This window comes from Dunckerocampus dactyliophorus, chromosome 2, assembly GCF_027744805.1.
Source record: "Dunckerocampus dactyliophorus isolate RoL2022-P2 chromosome 2, RoL_Ddac_1.1, whole genome shotgun sequence".
Classification (NCBI taxonomy): domain Eukaryota; kingdom Metazoa; phylum Chordata; class Actinopteri; order Syngnathiformes; family Syngnathidae; genus Dunckerocampus; species Dunckerocampus dactyliophorus.
This window is the reverse complement of record NC_072820.1, coordinates 44102220-44122533: the sequence shown is the minus strand read 5'-3', so window position 1 is coordinate 44122533 and position 20314 is coordinate 44102220. Positions and strand designations below refer to the sequence as shown.

The following is a 20314-nucleotide window of genomic DNA, read 5'->3' as shown; positions in this document are numbered from 1 at the left end:
GAGATGATTTTTCTGGTCAGGAATTCAAGTAAATAATTAGAATTTGACATCTTAATGAAGAAAACATTGCATGTTTTACTAGTTTTTCTGGGTTTTTCCCTCCGTAAAACCGTAAATTTGAACAATCTTGGATGATTAGGGGTTTATCTAATCATTTGTTGAGGAACATGCTACGTTACACGAACATATTCTCTTGAAAGGGGTGTCCAAACTTTTTCCACGAGAGCCACATACAGAAAAATCAAAGAATGAGGGGGGCCACTTTGATATTTGTATATATACCTGTATATATGTACAGTATATATATATATATATATATATATATATATATATATATATATATATATATATATATATATATATATATATATATATATATATATATATATATTTAATTTTATACAAATGGCTACAAAAAAAACATTTACATATATAGTCGTCCCTTGCTACATCGTAGTTCGGACAAAAATAAATAAATAAATAAATGATGACTGTTTTGTGGTTGAATGCGGCCTATTATTAGTATTAAAAAAAGCGGCAACAACGCTCCATTTCCATATAATGTAACAACCAAGCAACAGCAACATTGTTATTATTATTTTTAACATTGTTACACCGATCGAACAACGTTACTGGCGTACTGACACCTTGCCACACAACACCGGCTAGCTACTAGCCTGCTAGCTACTAGCCTGCTAGCTACTAGCTTCACCACACACTCTCAATACATCAAGCCACTAGCAAAGGGTAAAGCTATGCATTGGAGCTGCCACTTCTGCTGCTGTGTTTTTGTTTTTGAGTTTGGAAAGGTGTAGCGTTCCTTTCTTTGTTGCTATGTGAAATCAATGCGCCCAGGGAGGAAGTTCCGGTAATGCTTAAAAGGACCAAAATACGACAAAATACTGTAAGTATTACGTGTTATCATGAATGTACCTGTTACTACATGGTCATAGCATATACTGTATGTAAAACCATAAAACCTTGTTGGAGGTTTTTGGAGGTGTTAGCGGGCTTTGTAGGCGGCATAGGTGTGTCCCATTACATGCAGTAATGAGCTGTCTCTTTTTATCTTTTGATACAATTTAATGGCTAATTTCACTGTAAATGATTTTGAAATGACACTAGTTAACATGATAATTGCAGACCAGAGTATCTGGTCTGATGGATGGATAAGAAACAGATCTTCATGAAACGGTGGGTACTTGTTGTGAGGTCCCTTTATCACCGCACCTCCAGCCTCCCCATCCTCCAAGCACTGCACTTTAAGAGCTCATCACATGTGTGAAGGGCGTAAAATCACTTCCTGGGTTGGATTGGTTTTGACCCCGTCGTCTCGGTGGGAGGTGGGACTGAGGGCCGAGCCGTTCCCCGGGCTAAAAGGTGACCGCTGTCTCGCGGAGACAGACGCGGACAGATGAGATGAGGAGGACGGGCTGCTGATGGATCCAGCTGGAAAACTAGTCAGACAGGAAGAAAAAGTATTTCTTCACATTTTAAAGGGACATTTTAGCACAAAAAAAAAAGATTGGAAATGCGTTTTATTGCCGCGCATGTATGATTTACACTGAGAACAATCGTGACTGCTGAATGTACTCATGCACACACAAACGTTGACCTGAAGTCCAACCCCTGTCCTGCTAACCTGTATTTATTGCTCATTAAAGGCCAATAGTTCATTCTCATCCTGACAAGTCTGATTAATAGGCAGATTCATCAAGTATCCTACTAGAGCTCACACACTCTGTGCTGGCACTCGGGACATGGATGGATGTGTGGATAGATGGATAGGTGCGTGTGAAGTAGAAAAGAAAACCAAAGAGTGTTCGTCACTCAAAGCAAGATTTACTTGGAGTTACTGGTACAGTATTTTAAGCTTTTTTTTTGGTCTTTTGGACTTTCATCCACACAAAAAAACAGCTTTTTGTCCTGAAAAACGAAGCTTTTGGAAAACTCCAGCCAAAAACTGCAACACATGACATTATCTGCTGTATGTAAACCTTCTTAACAACAGAACACGAGAAATGAAGGTATTGGTTTGTAGGTACTGATTTCATTTCATGCAGTGGTAGACTTACTACATGCCTTAATCCCTCGTTTATCACGGTTAATTGGTTCCAGACAGTGAATTTCCACGAAGTAGGTTTCCTTCTTTATAAATCAAATATTTTCGTAGTTAGATCATAGAAAACAGGTTTATGACCTTCTAAGTACAGTTTTTACTAATGAACTAATACCCCACACACCCCTATCCCTTGTTTATAGTGGTTAATTGGTAAATGAATTTGTGAGATATTGGATTCAATTTTAACAAGTAAAATATTTTTGTAGTTAGAGTATAGAAAACCGGAAATAAGACGTCTTTGCACTCCTGTTATCCATTGTTTACACACTGTTTTCTGCAGGGACTCAAGAAGGCCGCTAGCTAGCAAGCTTGCAAGCTAGTGAGCTGACAAGCTAGCGAGCTAACCAGTTAGCCTCGAATGTATTGTTTCTAAACTCAAGAAGCCAAAAACTTACCACTTCCACACGGAATGGGTGAAGAACTTTTTTCACTCTATTCATGACTTCATGCGGTGTTAAGGTAATGTAATGTAAGGTAATGTTTCAGTGTTTTGTGTCAATATTTCAGGCCATAGTCTACCATGAAACTGCAACCATTAACTCAGCCATGTTCAGAGAGGAGAACTCCACACTGCCAAAGTTTTTGGCCATTTTTGCTGAACTTTCAAGACCCACAGAATATTGAGTTTTAGGACTACATAAACATTGAAACTACCTAAAGAAGCTTTAGACTCTCTTCTTTGCATGGGAAAAAAAAAGCTTGTTTCTAGCCTTTTTGGGTCTTTAGATGTCGGCGGTAGAACATAAGGTAGTTTCAGCAAAAACACATGATTTTAACCAAAAAACCGAAAAAAAAGAGCAAATTCAGGCAGAACGGTGACTGACGTCCATATTTTTTAGTTTTAGCGACACCTCAAACATCTGAACAGTTGTTTATTTCTATGAAACAACAACAATAACACAGGAAAAAAGGATTTCGATGACAAAATAACTACATTTATTCACAGATTTAGAACATAACGCATAAAACATAACTCAAAGTAATAATCCATTTACAGATGTTTGAACGATTTACAGATGTGCGTGTGTGTAAAGTATTTATAGAAGTGTGTGTGTGTGTGTGTGTGTGTGTGTGTGTGTGTGTGTAAACTATTTACAGTATTTACAGTTATTTACAGTATGTGTGTGTGTACAAACTGCTTCCTGTGTTAGGCTCCGGTGTGGCGCCACATGGCTCAGCAACGCTAACCACTCGCTTGTTGCTCCAGCTTCCATTATCAACGACGTCACCATCACCCATGTCACCTCTATCTTTTACGATCGCGTCACTAATAAAGGCAGATCCACCGCCACACAAGCTCGGTGACAGGGTTAGCTGCCCGTGGTTTTTTTGTCTCCGCACGATTTCCGAATGCGCTTCGCCATTTTCCTCTCTCAAGACGCAATCCACCAATTTCCGTCTTCTTCATAGCCAATCTGTCGCTGCCGGTTGGTGGAAAAGAGAACTGTTGGCCCCCAACTGGGACAGAAATACGTTGCTTGTAAGTCTGAAATTCACACACAGGATGAATAAGATTTTGATCTGTAGCTCCCGCGAAAAAAAGCAAAAGACGTCCAAACGTCTTTGGCAGTCGATGAGTTAATTTATTTATTTATTTATGAAAAACGGCTAAATAGTGAGGGAGAGATAAATGAACCCTGATATTGCAGGGGATGATTGCAGTCACCTTTACACTCGTATTATTATTAGTTATGACACCTGGGGAATTTTTTTACTTGGACAGAGATCTTTCACCACACTGTTGTGGGGAAAATGTGTCTTTTTGACAATAGCCGTGCTGCTGTGGATATAGCTTGAGGGCACGCCTGTGACCTCTCAGGTCCTGCCCATACGAAAACGGTTTAGGATTCGAATTGTTTGGTCGCCGACTTGCCTTTGTGGTTGCTTTCTTCTTGGAGTTTGTGTCTTCTTCTGTGGGAGGATTGTCAGTGCTGCATGCAGGCTTTTTGTATGTACCACATGGTGTGATAGTGGTGTGAAAAACTGTTTTCCCACTGATTTCTTTTTTTTTTTGCACGTTTGTACAATGTTTCAGATCATCAAAAAATGTTTAATATTAGACAATGACAACAAAACTGAACACAAAATGCAGTTTTTAAATGAAACTTTATTATAAAGGGAGAAAGAAAATCCAAACCTACATGTCCCTGTGTGAAAAAGTGGTTGCCCCCTAAACCTAATAACTGGTTGGGCCACCCTTAGCAGCAACAACTGCAATCAAGCGTTTGCCATAACTTACAATGAGTTGTAATTCAGCCACATTGGAGGATTTTCCAGCATTAAGCGTCTTTTTAAGGTCATGCCACAGCATCTCAACAGGATTCAGGTCAGGACTTTGACTGGGCCACTCCAAAGTCTTCATTTTGTTTTTCTTCAGCCATTCAGAGGTGGACTGGCTGGTGTGTTTTGGATCATTGTCCTGCTGCACAACCCAAGTTGGTTTCAGCTTGCGGTCACCAACAGATGGCCGGACATTCTCCTTCAGGATTTTTTGGTAGACAGCAGAATTCATGGTTCCATTTATCACAGCAAGTCTTCCAGGTCCTGAAGCAGCAAAACAGACCCAGACCATCACACTACCACCGCCATATTTTACTGTTTGTCTGAAATGTGGTGTTACTTTACACCAGATGTAATGGGACACACACCATCCAAAAAGTTCAACATTTGTCTCGTCACACCACAGAGTATTTTACCCAAATGACTTGGGGATCATCAAGATGCTTTCACGCAGCAAAATTGAGATTGCCTTAATCTTCTTTTTGTTCAGCAGTGGTTTTCATCTTGGAACTCTGCCATGCAGGCCGTTTTTGCCCAGTGTCTTTCTTATGGTGGATTTTTACAATACCTATAACTATACCTATACCTATACCTATACCTATACCTATACCTATACCTATACCTATACCTATACCTATACCTATACCTATCAATTTCACAATATTTTTTATACTGTAGTTGGTGAGTGCTTGACTGTTCAGTTGCTGTGAAAAACCAGAGGAAATTGTTCTTGTCTTAAAAAAAAATAGTTTTACACCTCTAAACTTCAAGTGCCTCAAATCAGGGGTTTCTAACCACTAGGTCACGGGCCCATACCGGTGTTGAACCGTACCCCTTGAAAAGTGAGGGACAAAATGCGTACATAAATTGATCTTAAAATATAATGTTGACAAATGTTGTCTTCCTTGTTGAGAAAGCCAAAGCTTAAGGAGCTGAAAGTAGCATTATCGCCACCTAGCTGTGTGGAGCCAGACAGTTTGGCCAATGATGGAGTTATATCCAGTGCATGCAAGCAGGGAATTCACAGAGAAGTGGGAAACATGGACATGAACATTAATGTGTGCATGCAAACTCACACATTTTCGGAAAACATTTGGGCTTGAGGCCCAGTAACCTTTCTCCACCCCTGATTTGTAGTTTGCTTTCTCTGGTCCGCATCAGTTGACGTGTGTGCTTTCCACTTCCCCTCCCACTGGTGCAGCACATTGTAAAAATTCCAAGCCTGCCAGAAAGCAACAAAATGCAACACGGCGAGCTACGTGACATTGCACTCGTCTCTAACTGGTCAGCTATGGTTGCAAGAATGTGACCAGGAAGAAGGTCAAAGTAGGAAAACATTGAGCAAAGTTAGTTGTTTATTGATAACCCAGTCGCTGTAGCCCAGTGATTCTAAACTATCCCCTGTCATATGATTTGAAATACTATTGAGAACTTTTAGTATTTAGTACAAAATTGACTTTAGTACAAACCACTGTATGATTTGCTGGCACCAGCATCCTTCAAGCGTGAATAAAGACACTAACAGATCTGCCAACCTTGAATACATTTAAGTATAATATAGTATATGCAGTAATAGGCTCCAGCATACCCCTGCGGCATAAGCAGCATAGAAAATGGATGGACAGTATATGCAGTAGGATATTTTATAGTGGCCCCTGCCAACACGCTCTCCCCACTATTTGAGAAGCACTGCTCTATCCTTACTTTGCTGATATTGTTATATTTATTATACCTGTTTACAAACAAAACTCACCTCAGGGAATAAGTCGCTTTGACACAGGAGGGCTTTGGGGCAAAAAGCCAATATGACTTTATTTTGCTCAAACAATTATAAGTAATAAAAGGGAAGGAGTAACAATGATAATGTTCTTATTTCACTGATATTGTTACATTGTTTTATATATGTATACAGTTGTCCCTCATTTAGCGCGTTTAATTGGTTCCCGACCCGATCGTGATAAGTACATTTCTGCAAAGTAGGATTCAGTATTAATAAATTGAATATTTTTGTAGTTAGAGCATAAAAATCCTGTTTATGACTTTGTAAATATGATTTTTACCATTATTAGAGCACTGTACACATGAAACAACACCTTTACACTTCTATTATTCTTTGTTTACAGCACATTGCGCAGGCTATGGGATCACTGCAGGGACATATTGTAATAGACGGACTCCGCTTTAAACATAACATGCCATTGAGCTAACTAGTTAGCCTCAAATGTATTTATTTCAAACAGCTTGGGGATGAAGGGCAAAGTAAGAAGCCAAAAACTTACCACTTCCACACAGAATGGGAGGAGAAATTCTTTTCACTCTATCATGTTTGACATGCTGACTACATGCTTGGCTCCAGCATAACCCCGCGACCCTAGTGAGGATAAGCGGCATCGAAAATGGATCAATGGATGGATAGATGGATGTTGGACATACCATGGCTGACTACATGCAGTGGGAAGGTAATGTAATGTAATGTCATGTCTCATCAGTGTAACATTGTCAACGTCTAGTGACCAGAATACTACATATAACTTGTCTTTCAATATTTTTGACGAATAATAGGCTATGGTCAACCACAAAACAGCGGCCATTTATTAATTAATTAATTTTAAAAAAACTGCCACGATGTAGCGAGGGACGACGTTATATTTTGTCGATGACAAATATTTTTTGTTTGCCTAAAATCTTTGCCCTGTGTTTTCTTTTGATTAAAATAATGATCACCAAATCACAAAACCATCTTCAAACATTTGTAGCAAAAAGTGTTGATCTCGGTATCGGCAATAATGGCCTTGTATTTCATTGGTGTCAGATCGACAGCAAAATTTGTCGGATCGCTTACTTTCCTCAACTAGAAAGCTCAATTCCAACAACAAAAACCCCACATTGCTCCTGGGACTGGACTCCTTCAATGAAAAACAGACTACACATCTAATAAGACCTGACTTTGACGGTGACAATGAGAAGACGGTGGGTGGCACAGAAAGCCTCATAAATATGATTGATCACGGGAATACACTATGTCAACAGAACAAAAATGTGTTTACGCCAATGGGAATTTTTATATGTGGGTGGGTAGTTTCACACCTATTCGTTACTGTGTGTGTCCTGCTCAGACCCATGACTCCATGTTCAGACTGTGTACGACTGTGGCTAAGTCAGCTCACACCTGACATCAGAATGTGTCTCCACTGAATGCTTGTGGTTGGGTTTCCCTTCCTTGTCTATGGTGACGTAGCGTGGGAGGGGCAGAGGGGGCAGTAAAAGTGTTGGGTGTGCAAAAACAATTGAAAAGAAAAACAAATAGTCGACGTGCTAACAAATTTCAGAGTTGCAAGCCGTGCTTGAAAGAGTCTGATAACTCAGTTGTCATTTCCGTTTGCATATTTAGCATTTATTTTGTCATGTACAATTTTAGAGTATATACAGTTCTCTGTCAAATGTCACAGATCTCGCAAGATTAATATGTGACAAGATGTCTCATTCGGCTGTCGATAATAAATTAATCAATTAATTAATCATATATTAATCAATGAATAAATGACAACCAACTTGCCCAACTCAAACACATCCACATGACCCAGTTTTCCCATCAGGGAAAAAAAACTACACACCAAGATGCAGAGCCTTTGTCCCAACATTCTACACTCACTGAGACGCAATGTAAATACAAACGGAACAGCGTGAAATTGTGTGCATTCAAAGAAAGCCATCGCAAAAGAAATGCTGCTCTTTAATACAGTTGAAAAGCCAGCGTTTCAAGAAATGCTGCAAATGTTAGACAGCGCAAATTGCGTGTGAGAAAATACATGTCCCAAACGGCAATTCCACATAACTTTACAACAGTGAAAGATGACATATTAAAGGAAACATGGCGTTATTATGATATTATTATTGCTTAGTATTATATATTATCATGCCCTGTGATCGTCCACCAGCCACCAGTCCAGGATGTACCCTGCTTCTCAACCAAAGTCAGCTGGGATAGGCTCCAGCATACCCCCGCGACCCTAGTGAGGTCAGTTATAGATTTCTTCACTATTTGAGTCTATATACACTAAGCACAAAAATCACAAAAAGTATTGCCCTACATTGGATTGTTTTAGCATATTCAATGCACAAAATGTATCAAAGTGGCCTCCTCATCTTTCAGTTTCTCTGCCCTCAGTGGAAAATTTGGGATATATATTGTACTACAGACACTCGTGCGTTACAAGCTATACACTGACTACTCTTAAGTATAGCCGAGCTTCTGCTGGCATTAGAAAAACATCTAACGTCTATTATTTATATATCTTTTTTTTTTTTAAAGACTACAAATGTACACAAATGCGGGCATAGTTAGTCAAACAAAAGAGGTGAAGGTTGGATTTTATCACACCCATGTTAAAATTCTGTCCTGTATTCTGTCCTCTGTCGTCCACAGCCATTCACCGCGCGTGTTTTGCAGTTTAAAGCGCTTGCCAGTTGACTTTCGCTATGTCCTTTGGCAGTGTTGTGTATTGTGAATTGTGTATTCACAACAAAACATCTGTATTGGTCATTTAGAAAGTATTACTTGTACAGTATATGGGAGCGTGCACTGATATTGATATTACATAAAAATGTATCAAATGAATCAGCAACTGCTACCACACATCTGATGTGTATCGAGACTGTGAGCGATAACAATACTACATGTCGGAATACTGATATCTTGTGCAGACAATGGTCATTTTTTGCAGAGTTATGCTATATGTGTATGTGTCCCAAACAAATGCAATGTGGCTTGTCATTCATGTTTGGCTAACTTCCATATTTACAAACATGACCTTGAAGAAGTGTACCCGAATCAGGTACTTCTTACACTCGAGTCACTTGTCACAGAGCATCCGAGTCAGTAAACTCGAGTCTTCATCGAGCAGCCGTGACTCAGTGAAATTCAAGACTTTGTTGAGAATCCGTGGTTCAGCGAAACTCGAGTCTTCATCAACCCGTGAGTCAGAGAAAGTTGAGGCTTTGTAGGGTACCCTTAAGTCATTGAAACGCGAGTTTTTGTTGAGCATCCGTGTGTCGGTGAAACTTAAATCTTCATCAAGTATCCATAAGTCTGTGAGACTCAAGTCTTTGTTGAGCACCTGTGTTTCAATGAGCACCCGTAAATTAGTGCAACTCAAGTCTTTGTCGACCACCTTTGTATCAATAAAACTCATGTCTTCATTGATTACCCGTAAGTCAGTGAAACTCGAGTTTTTGTTGAGCACCCATGTGTCGGTGAAAATTAAGTCTTTATCGAGTATCCATAAGTCAGTGAGACTTAAGTCTTTGTTGAGCACCTGTGTGTCAATGAAATTGGAGTCTTTGTCAAGCAGCAGTGTGTCAGTGATACTCAAGTCTTCATCAAGTCCCCGTATGTCAATGAAACTCGAGTCTTTGTCGTAAGTCAGTGAAACTGGAGTCTTTGTCGAGCACCCATGAATCAGTGAAATGAGAGTCTTTGTTGAGCACCCATGAGTCAGGGAAACTCGAGTCTTTGTTGAGCACCCTTGTGTCGGTGAAGCTTAAGTCTTTATCGAGTACCTATAAGTCCGTGACACTCAAGTCTTTGTCAGGCACCTGTGAGTCAATGAAATTCAAGTCTTCGTCGAGCACCTGTGTGTCAGTGAAATTGAAGTCTTCATCGAGTCCCTGTAAGTCAGTGAAACTTGAGTCTTCGTTGAGCACCGATGTGTCCTTGAAACTTGAGTCTTCATCGAGTACCCATAAGTCAGAGAAAGTTGAATATATGTCATAAGTCAATGAAACTCCAGTCTTTGTCGAGCACCCGTGAGTCAGTGAAACTTAAGTCTTTTTTGAGCACTCGTGTGCCAGCGAAATTCAAGTCTTCGTCGAGCACCAGTGTGTCACTGAAACTCAAGTCTTCATAGAGCACCCATAAGACAGTGAAAATCGAGTCTTTGTCATAAGTCAGTGAAACTCAAGTCTTTGCCGAGCTCTCATGAGTCAGTGAAACTCGAGTCATTGTTTAGTTAGTGAAACTCTTTAGCGAGTACCCATAGGTCAGTGAATTTTAAATCTTTGTCGGGCATCCGTGAGTTAGTGAAAATCGCGGGCTGAGAAAGTGAATCGTTTGTTTTGTCGAGCCTGTGATGCAGCTTGGGCAGGAAGGGGATGGGTGGCAAGTAGCAGAGGTAGTAGTAGGTAGCAGAGGTGAGGAATCCCTATGACATCTCGACTGCATGTCCACGTTTATTATGGTGTTTTTATGATGATAGCAGTAACTGGTAGATACTAGTAATGATATTCAGTAGTAAAAGACAAAGACTTGAACGATCACCAGTGAGTTGGAGGGCTTAATATGTCTCGTCCTTCATTCAGCTGCACCTTTGCTGAACTGTAAACTTACACCAGACTTGTTTTCCATCTTAACAGTGTGTGTCTGTCAGTAGGTCTTTGTGGACGCTAACCTGCATTCCATGCCTTGGCATTCTTTCACGCCTACTCTGTCTTTTCCTGCCTGCTTTCCTTACAACCTTTGTTTCATGGCGTGATGGTCACTTGATGTTCACCTAAAACACCCCCTCCGCTAACCACCACCAATACTTCATATTACTACCCACCACAACCGCAGCTTTGATGTGACCCAGGGTAGTAAGTTCCTCCATTATCAGTTTAAAATTGTGGGTTGTGTACATCAAAGTACTCATAATAGTCAAACAAACCAGATTACATGTGCCCAAGAACAACACCAATCGTTTAGGTCAGGGTTTAAAATGGATGGTAAATTTATCATAAATGTAGTTTTCCTTCTTCCACACAACACTCACGCAGAGGTCACATTCCTGCAAATGCGGCTATGATCCACCTGTCTACATCACACTCTTTAGTCCATGTGTTTAAACTGCTTTGATGCAAATGGACCAATGCGGAACTTGAATGTGTGTGGAGATTTTCATCCTTTGTTAGTCTATCGGGACCATGGACTGCAAAATTGGGGTAATCTCTGAGACAATGGCCTTTTTTCTTTCTGTTGCTCACATCAAAGCATTGAAATGTGACATGCACATGTTAGATCCTCTGGCCTCTCAGTGGCCTCATAACGTGCCATCACATTATATGTGGATGTGAGTTTGGCGGTGCTGAGTCAACTTAATGAAGACAGTAGAGCGTCTCCGCTGACCTATCAGTGTTTATGAGGCAGGGTGTGGTATTTGGATGTAAATGACGTTGAGGAGACGTTAACAGCAGCAGACGACAAGTGTTGCCTGTGTCTTTTATTTCCTTTTTATTGTCTTTTAGATGTTTGACTGAGCCAGGGCACAATAAAGCGAGGAGACCTTGTTCAGTGGCATGACCCACATGACCTTATTACCTGCTCAGACAAGTCCCCCAGATTTTTCTCAACCATGATAGAATTTTAAGTAGGCAAAAAATATAATAAATCTATATTATCGATACCAAGGGTAGTATCAGTGTCAGATCGATCCTAGAGTGATGAAATTGATGTTTTTCAGTTCTCTTCTATGTTTATTTACACAAATGTCTGTGTTTATTTTGTTATGTTGGTAACTTGTTGAAATCGTTAGAAAAAGAAACACTTGCCAAGTCCGGGGACACAGTAAGGCTTTGGGAGCCAAAAGCCAAATGATTTGAATTTGAATAATATTTATATTGTTATAAATATAAATAATAATACTGTATACAATAATAAATATATTGTGTTTTATTGTGATTATAATCACGACCAACAATTTGAAGGCAACATCACAAAATCATTCAAAGAGCTTTGAAAAATGTATAGTAAAAAGTATTGGTATCACTATTGATATCAGCAATACTGGCTCTGTGTTTGGGGTTTGGGGTTTGTTATGAAGCAACCCACCAACAGTACTAATAACTGGAAGTAAAAAAAACAAAAAAACTATACTATATACTATACTACCTTAAAAGTTCATAAAGGATTATGACAAGTACCAATTTGTGTTACATTACTTTTTAAAAGAGCTTTTCAAATGCAAATTTGTGAAAACAGTAATGTTGTCGTTGCTGCTAAAAGAGTAAAAATGACAAAATCCCGTTTTTCAGAACTAGAGGATATTAATATATCATCGCTCTTTTGTGGTTGAATACGGTCTATTATTAGTACAAAAACATGCATATTTAAGCAAATGTTACACATGTATGCCTAAATTAAGCATTTTCAAGCATAAAAACGGCTAAATTAATTAAAATACAATAGAAGGCATTCAGAAGAGGCGTTCAATGACGTTGTGATTATATGGAATATTCTACACTGGTCACTATTTGTCAGTAATGATGACGCAACAGCCACCGCAGTAAGTACCGTCCAGAAGAAGAAGTAAAAAAAAAACAACAACAAGGAACTCTCCCAACGCTAACATGTGAGTCTTCATTATGTCTTATTTGTGACTTTTTTTCTTTGATTATGTCTACTATATAGGTTGTATAAGTGATTATAGGGGTGTTATTGCATGTCTAGAGGGCGCTGATAACGTAAAAAAATGTATTATAATGCGATATTTGCATTATAAATAAGGAATCCTACTTGGCAGAAATCCACTTTTCTGGTCTGGAAACCAATTAACCGCGATAAATGAGAAACTACTGTATTTTCCCAGAGCACTGACTTTATCACAACTGGACTGTTCAGGTTGTTTTAGAAGATGTTTCGCCTCTCATCCGAGCAGGCTGCATTACTTCATGCTCAAAGACTAGGTAGGACAGCTCTAGCCTGACCAGATAGGACAGCTCTCGCGAGAACATGAAATGATGATGCCTGCTCGGAATGAGAGGAGAAACCTGAACGGTTCGGTTGCGATCGATTCAAAACCCTGAGAATACAACGACATGGATGAATGAGAATATTCACAGGAATGATTGTGTTTACCTTTGTCATGCAGTGTGATTTTTTATTGAGAAAACCAGGATTGCATAAAAGGCTGCTATGCCACACAAGTCATTAGGAAATGGTGAGTCGCTTTGCACGTGTTTTCATTCAGCATGACCCTAATTTATTGCAGTATTACAAGGGCGTGTTCTCACTGCCTCTTTATCAGCTCAGTTGTGTCACCCTCACCTTGACCTGTTTGTCGGAACTATTGTTGTATACCAGGAATAGTGTGAGTATAGGCCCGTGGTGAACTTTTGAACTTGGCAGAGTATGTTTGAGGGCAATAGGCAGTCAGGCAAATCTGCACACTGTAATCCCTACTGACTCTGACAGCGGTGACAAAGAGGATTTCCACAGTCAGTACCAAGACAACTGCCATTGTTCCACCAAGCTCCCAGTATAATGTGGCGTAAATGCGTAAATCCTCCCCGTACAAACAATGTCAGGGCCATTAAGATATTTGCAAAAGATCATATGTTAAGTACATCGGTGCAAACGTGTCACAAGCACTATCTGTCAGCCACTTAACGAACATAAGTAGTATGTTTGCGTTAAAATAACAGCTTCAAAATCATTGAGATGATGCACTGGTTTGAGAGGAGCGCTTAGTTTCCGTCATAGACTTGCCACCCCAGATCACCGACTTCAGCAAATGCACGTTTATTTATAAAGACAATGACAGTGAAGATCTTCCGGGAGAGTAGATTTGCAGCTTTAAATTAAATAGTTAGTATAGCATTTGCCTTTTAGGAATTTCTGTGAATTCCAGTCTATAAGTCACTACTTTTTTCTTAAACTTTCAAACCTGCGGCTTATATAGAGGTGCGGTTAATTTACGGCGAAATTCTAATCTTGTGACATCTCCTTTCATTATATATAACAGTATAACAACATAACAGTCTGACTCATGGTGTCATCTTTACTGAGAACACTGCGTCTGAGCAGCGCATTCATTGGGGCGCTGTCATGACGTCAGCCTCCCTCTGGGCTTTGGGTCCTATGTCTCCCTCTGGTGGACAGAGGCAACATTGCAGCGGCATTCACCCTTTTCAATGTTGCTTGTCCTCCAAAGAAATTCTTTGCTCAAACGAAATGCATTATGGGAAAACTTTAAAATGTACAATTTTTTTCATATTTTTCATAACTCATATTGGTATATGTTTGTATATTTCTGATGTATGCCTTTTGAGTGTTAAGTTGCTGTGTGATGAGCTTAATGTTGTTTGTAAGACGACACTGTGAGTCAGACTGTTATATTGAGGTATGACCTCCAATTTCCAATGTGTTGTCGTGAGTTTTTTTCACAGCTTATGATTGGCTCCTGTCAAATAAAGAACTTCCTGGTCCCCAAGGACTCGTGTGTGCCACAATATGCCATTTTATGACATGGACACGTGCGGCTTATACGCCAGTGGGGCTTATATATGTACAAATATGTTTTTTCCTCTAAAAATAAGGGTGGGTTCAGCATATACACCGGAATTTACTGTACATTACAGTCATCACTCATTTATGGCGGTTAATTGGTTCAAGACCTGACCGTGATAAGCGAATTTCCACAGGGTAGTGTTTAATATTAATAAGCTCAATATTTATGTACTTAAAGCATAGAAAACCTGTTTATGACTTTCTAAATATGTTTTTTTAACCATTATTAGAGCCCTGCACACATGAAAGAACACCCCTATAGTCACCTTTATGATCCTATTTTTCTTTGTTTACACCACATTGTGCAACACTAATGCGCTGCAGGGACATAGGAGACAGCCGCCGCTCACAGCATATAGCACTAGTTAGCAGCCTCTAAACTTAAGAAAATGTTTCAAGCGGAGAGGGCAAGAAGGACAAAGTAAGAAGCCCAAAACACACCACTTCAACTGTAAACTGTAAACTGATTGGTGCCACCTACATCGACTCCTGTCACGTTGTGAATCGCATCTCCACATCTCTTAACCCTCGAAGTGGGTAAAAATGTCAACTGACAACAGTGACAATGACGGCCGGCGCCGCTACAAGCTAACGAGTTAGCTAACGTCGGTGCTGCCTGCGCCGGCAAACCCACGCCCCGGGAGCCAATAGGCCTATATATACAGCATTTTGTAATTATTTTTTTAAATATATATTTTTTTCATTCTAGTGAAAAACCCGATACCGATATCAACTGATATTATATTTTTACGCCAATATCAGGCCGATAATATCAGCCTACCGATATTATCGGACATCCCTAATTGTGGATGATGAGCAAAATTCCCCAAAAAAGTGCAGTTTTCCTTTAAGCATGCTCAGAAATCCCAGAAAATACATCTACACTCAAAGCACGTGAATTCAACCTAAGTTACATTTGCTATTACAGAGACTAGCATTAGGCAAATACATTTTCAGACTTTCAAAAGATGTGTGGCATCTTTTAGCTTGATTTAAATGTTCCGTTCATCTGGAGCTGTTAATACATGTATTAATAATATATATAATCCTGTCATTTATCTTTCTGTTCATAAAATTTAAAAAATGGACACATTTCACACATAGTGGCACATGGTGATTAATCATGATTAATTCATTTGAAAACTGTGATTGATTTGATTAAAATTTTCAATCATTTGACAGCCCAACTTTTAATATTACTCCACATCATTCAGTACAACATTGTTTGACGGTGCTGGCGGTGCAAATGATTATTCATCTAACGCAAGGCATACACAAACACAAGTAAAGCAGTAAAACATGACCTTAGCACTTATCTAACACGACCAAGGAACGCAACTTGGTAATATCGCTTGCTTAATTTAAGTTTTGCCAGTGCTTGTTCTGGTCACGCTATCTTCCTGTGATAACATGTTAAAAGCGGGGCTGTTTTTGAATGAAAGAAGACTCATATCTGATCAACAACAGCCTCCTGACACTGATCAGCAGGTGGCAACACTTTGAACACCATAACTTCATTTCAACACGCTGACTCATATCAGCTGTGATCGCAGACGCAGTGCAGTGTACTTTGTGCAAAGAAAGGAAAGCTGAGGCGTCATAAAACGCTGTATACCACGGGTGTCCAAAGTGCGGTCCCGGGGCCATTTGTGTTTATATAATTTAACTTTTTTTTTTATTTAAAAAAAACAAAACAGCAAAACTAAAAAAAAAATCAAAGTCAAATCTATTGTCAATCTATTGAGAGAAAAAAATGATGTCATTTTAGTAGCATAAAGTTGAAATAACAATAAAAAGAGATGTTTTTCATGTCATAATATAGTGAGAAACAAACAAAAACAAATAAAGTTGTAACTTTCGGAAAATTAGGTTGCAGGAAGAGTTATAATATTACTAGAATAAAGTCAAAATATATAATATAAGTATATCATATTATATAATATAATATAAGTACAATAAATTACAAGAAGAAAATTTGAAATAATTAAAATAGCTCGAAAAAAAACAACAAAAAAACCAAAAACAGCAGGAATGGAAAAAAATTACATTTGACAAGAATAAAGTCAAAATATTAAAAGAAAAAGTTAATTCTCCGAGAATAAATAGGACAAATAATGTCATTTTGGTAGCACAGAGATGCAAGTTGTTTTTTTTTCGTAAGTCGTAAGATCATGAGAAACAATCAAAACAAAATAAAGTTGTCTTTTTCAGAAAATTTGGTTGGAAAAAAGTTAGCATATTATGGGAATAAAGTCAAAATATATATTATTTCGAAAAAATATTTACGAAGATTATTTAAGAAGAAAGTTGAAGTATTTGTAAAATTTAAAACAAACAACTGCAAAAATGGGAAAAAAGAGCAAAGTTGATACTAATACATTTCTTTTTTACTCATATGACAAAGGTGAGATGCAGTTTTTTTTGCAATATATGTAACATCTTAGCATATCTACGTGTTGCTTTACAACCCCCTTCCTTTTATCCTTTTATTTTTCACTATGTGGCCCGCGCTGGAAAAAAATCTCGACTCCTGTGCTGTATACTAAGCACAGCGCCGAAAAAATAGACTCATCAGCGTGGTAGCCAGATTCCATACACAATAATAGTGATGTAACACACTGTCACAATACAGTACTTTGCGCAAAAGGTTGTAAAATGTATATATAAATGTATATATATTAAAATGTATACAGTATGTAATGCTGGCTTTATATGTATGTGTCAAAAATAGGCATAACCCACATGAAAAATGGGAATCTACTCTATTATTATGAATGAATGTATTATGTTGGCATGTTATGCTTTATTAGCACATATTTATAAACACACACGAGCCCAAGTCTAATGTGTCTGAAATGGCTTATTTACTCTTATTATGTCTTCTATATTGGGTAATATGAGCGTAAAGGTGACTATAGGTGTGTAATTTCATGTCTAGAAGGTTCGAATAACGTTTTTAAAAAAAAGTATTTAGAAGGTCAACAGGTTTTCTACGCTCTAACTATTAAAACACTAATAACTACTAAAATATTATATTTATATTATATTATATAATATTAAAATATTATATTTATAAATAAGGAATTCTGCAATATTTTAATACCATTGTTGTCCTGTGTAACAAATATTTGTTTTTTCAGGAGCAATACATTAAAGTATTTTGCACACCACAAACGACTGTTATTAGACACACAGTGGTGTGAAAAAGTGTTTGCCCCCTTCCTAATTTTTAATTTTTTGCATGTTTGTCACACTTAAATGTTGAAATGTTTCAGAAAAAAATCCAAACCTACATGGCCCAACTTGCTTTCAGCTTGAGGTCACCAACAGATGGCTGGATATTCTCCTTCAGGATTTTTTGGTAGACAGCAGAATTCATGGTTCCATTTATCACAGCAAGTCTTCCAGGTCCTGAAGCAGCAGAACAGCCCCAGACCATCACACTACCACCACCATATTTTACTGTTGGTATGATGTTTGTTGCTTTTACGGCGGATGTAATGGGACACACACCTTCCAAAAAGTATAACTTTTGTCTTGTCAGGCCACAGAGTATTTTCCCAAAGGTCTTGGAGATCATCAAGATGTTTTCTGGCAAAACTGAGGCGAGTCTTAATGTTCTTCTTGTTCAGCGGTGGTTTTGGTCTTGAAACACTGGGCCGTTTTTGCCCAGTGTCTTTCTTATGGTGGAGTCATGAACACTGACCTTAACTGAGGCAAGTGAGGCTTGCAGTTCTTTGGATGTTGTTGTGGGGTCTTTTGTGACCTCTTGGATGAGTCATTGCTGTGCTCTTGGGGTCATTTTGGTTGTTCCATGTTTTCCCCATTTGTGGATAATGGCTCTCACTGTGGTTCGCTGGCGTCCCAAAGCTTTAGAAATGGCTTTATAACCTTTTCCAGACTGATAGATCTCAATTACTTTCTTTCTCATTTCTTCCTGAATTTCTTGAGATCTCTGCAGGATGTCTAGCTTTTGAGGATCTTTTGGTCTACTATACTTTTTTAGACAGGTCCTGTTTAAGTGATTTCTTGATTGAGACCAGGTGTGGCAGTAATCAGGCCTGGGTGTGGCTCGAGAAATTGAACTGAGGTGTTATGTTTTAACGTGGGGGTAATCACGTTTTAACACAGGGCCATGTAGGTTTGGGGTTTTTTTCTCCCTTAATAATGAAAAGTTTCATTTAAAAATTTTGCATTTTTTGTTCAGTTGTGTTGTCATTGACTAACATTTAACTTTGTTTGATGATCTGAAACATTTAAGTGTGACAAACATGCAAAAAAATAAGAAATCAGGAAGGAGGCAAACACTTTTCACACAACTGTATTTAACCACTGTATCACGTAAGGTCTGGCACAGAAGTACCGTACTTGATACGAGGGACATTTCTGTCTGCCAGCAGAGATACCCGTTTTAAGCATGCAGTATTGATTGGTTAGTTCAGGTTCACATTCTCTCTGTAAAAGTATCTGACATTTTCTTGATTTGTTATTATTTGTTGTTATGATCACATTTCACAGCCAGCATAATCATCTCATTAACCTCATGATGATGCAGCACCTGGAACAATTGATTCTGACCACGGCCCCCCCACCCCTTTCCGACCAAAGATTATCCTGTGGTGTGTGTTAAGAATGATTTGTTTTTTCTCTTGATCTGTTTGGAGAACAGTAAATGGCTCTTCAAATGTTAAAGAAGCTAAAAGCCACTGAAACAGTATTGTATTGTACTTTGGCTCAGTACTTGCACATATTCAAAGATTTTAAATTCGACCTAAGCAGAATGGAGCTCTTAAAAATACAATCAAATGTAAATATATACAAAGAACACACAGCCACATGCTAATAAAGCTAATTAGAAAGTTAACATCACAATAGCACTTTACATTTGAACTTGATAAGGTGATGGTCGGTGTCAAGGAGGTGGAGGGGGATCGGTCCACATAATGGGCTTGGAAATACGAAGTGATCCAGACTGGCAACTGAGGAGATCAAACATGAGCTGAAACTCCAGTTCTCCAACACTGGTTTCACTGGTTTTTAGCAGCATAAAGTTGAAATATTAAACAAAAAAGAAGTTTTTCTTTCAAGCCGTAATATTATGAGAAAGTTGTATATTTTGGAAAATGTGGTCAGGGAAAAAAATGCTAATATTAGAGAATAAAGTCGAAATATTATGGGAATAAAGTCATAATATTACGAGAAGAAAATGTACAAAGATTCCGGACTATAAATCGCTCTGGAGTATAAGTCGCACCAGCCAAAAATGCACAATGAAGAAGAAAAAAAATCTATATAAGTTGCACTGGACTATAAGTCACATTTTTGGGAGGAAATTTATTTTATAAAATCAGAGATCAAGATTTTCTTTTTGGGGGCATGTGTGTTCCATCTTTCTTGGCTGTCTTTATAAGTTGATGTTTACATTGTACATTTTCAGTGGTACAGGAGTGATAGGAGTAGCACATACTGGCACACAAGCCGAGAGCGCCCTCTTGTGACTGTCAGTAAGTAGTATAAGTCGCTCCGGAGTACAAGTCGCAGGACCCGCCAAACCATGCGACTTATAGTCAGGAAAATACGGTACTTAAGAAGAA

The 20314-nt window shown here is 38.6% G+C and overlaps 1 protein-coding gene across 2 annotated transcripts in view; it reads right to left on the bottom strand.

The window, feature by feature from the left end:
• Positions 1-1360: 1360 nt before the first annotated feature.
• The window catches only part of exoc6 (exocyst complex component 6), a 114140-nt gene continuing 95186 nt past the window's right edge, over positions 1361-20314 (bottom strand). For both annotated transcript variants that reach the window (XM_054756091.1, XM_054756098.1), the window contains one exon: positions 1361-1457. In XM_054756091.1, the coding sequence (XP_054612066.1) occupies positions 1374-1457 (84 nt within the window). In that variant the 3' untranslated portion in view covers positions 1361-1373. The remainder of the gene's footprint in view (positions 1458-20314) is intronic.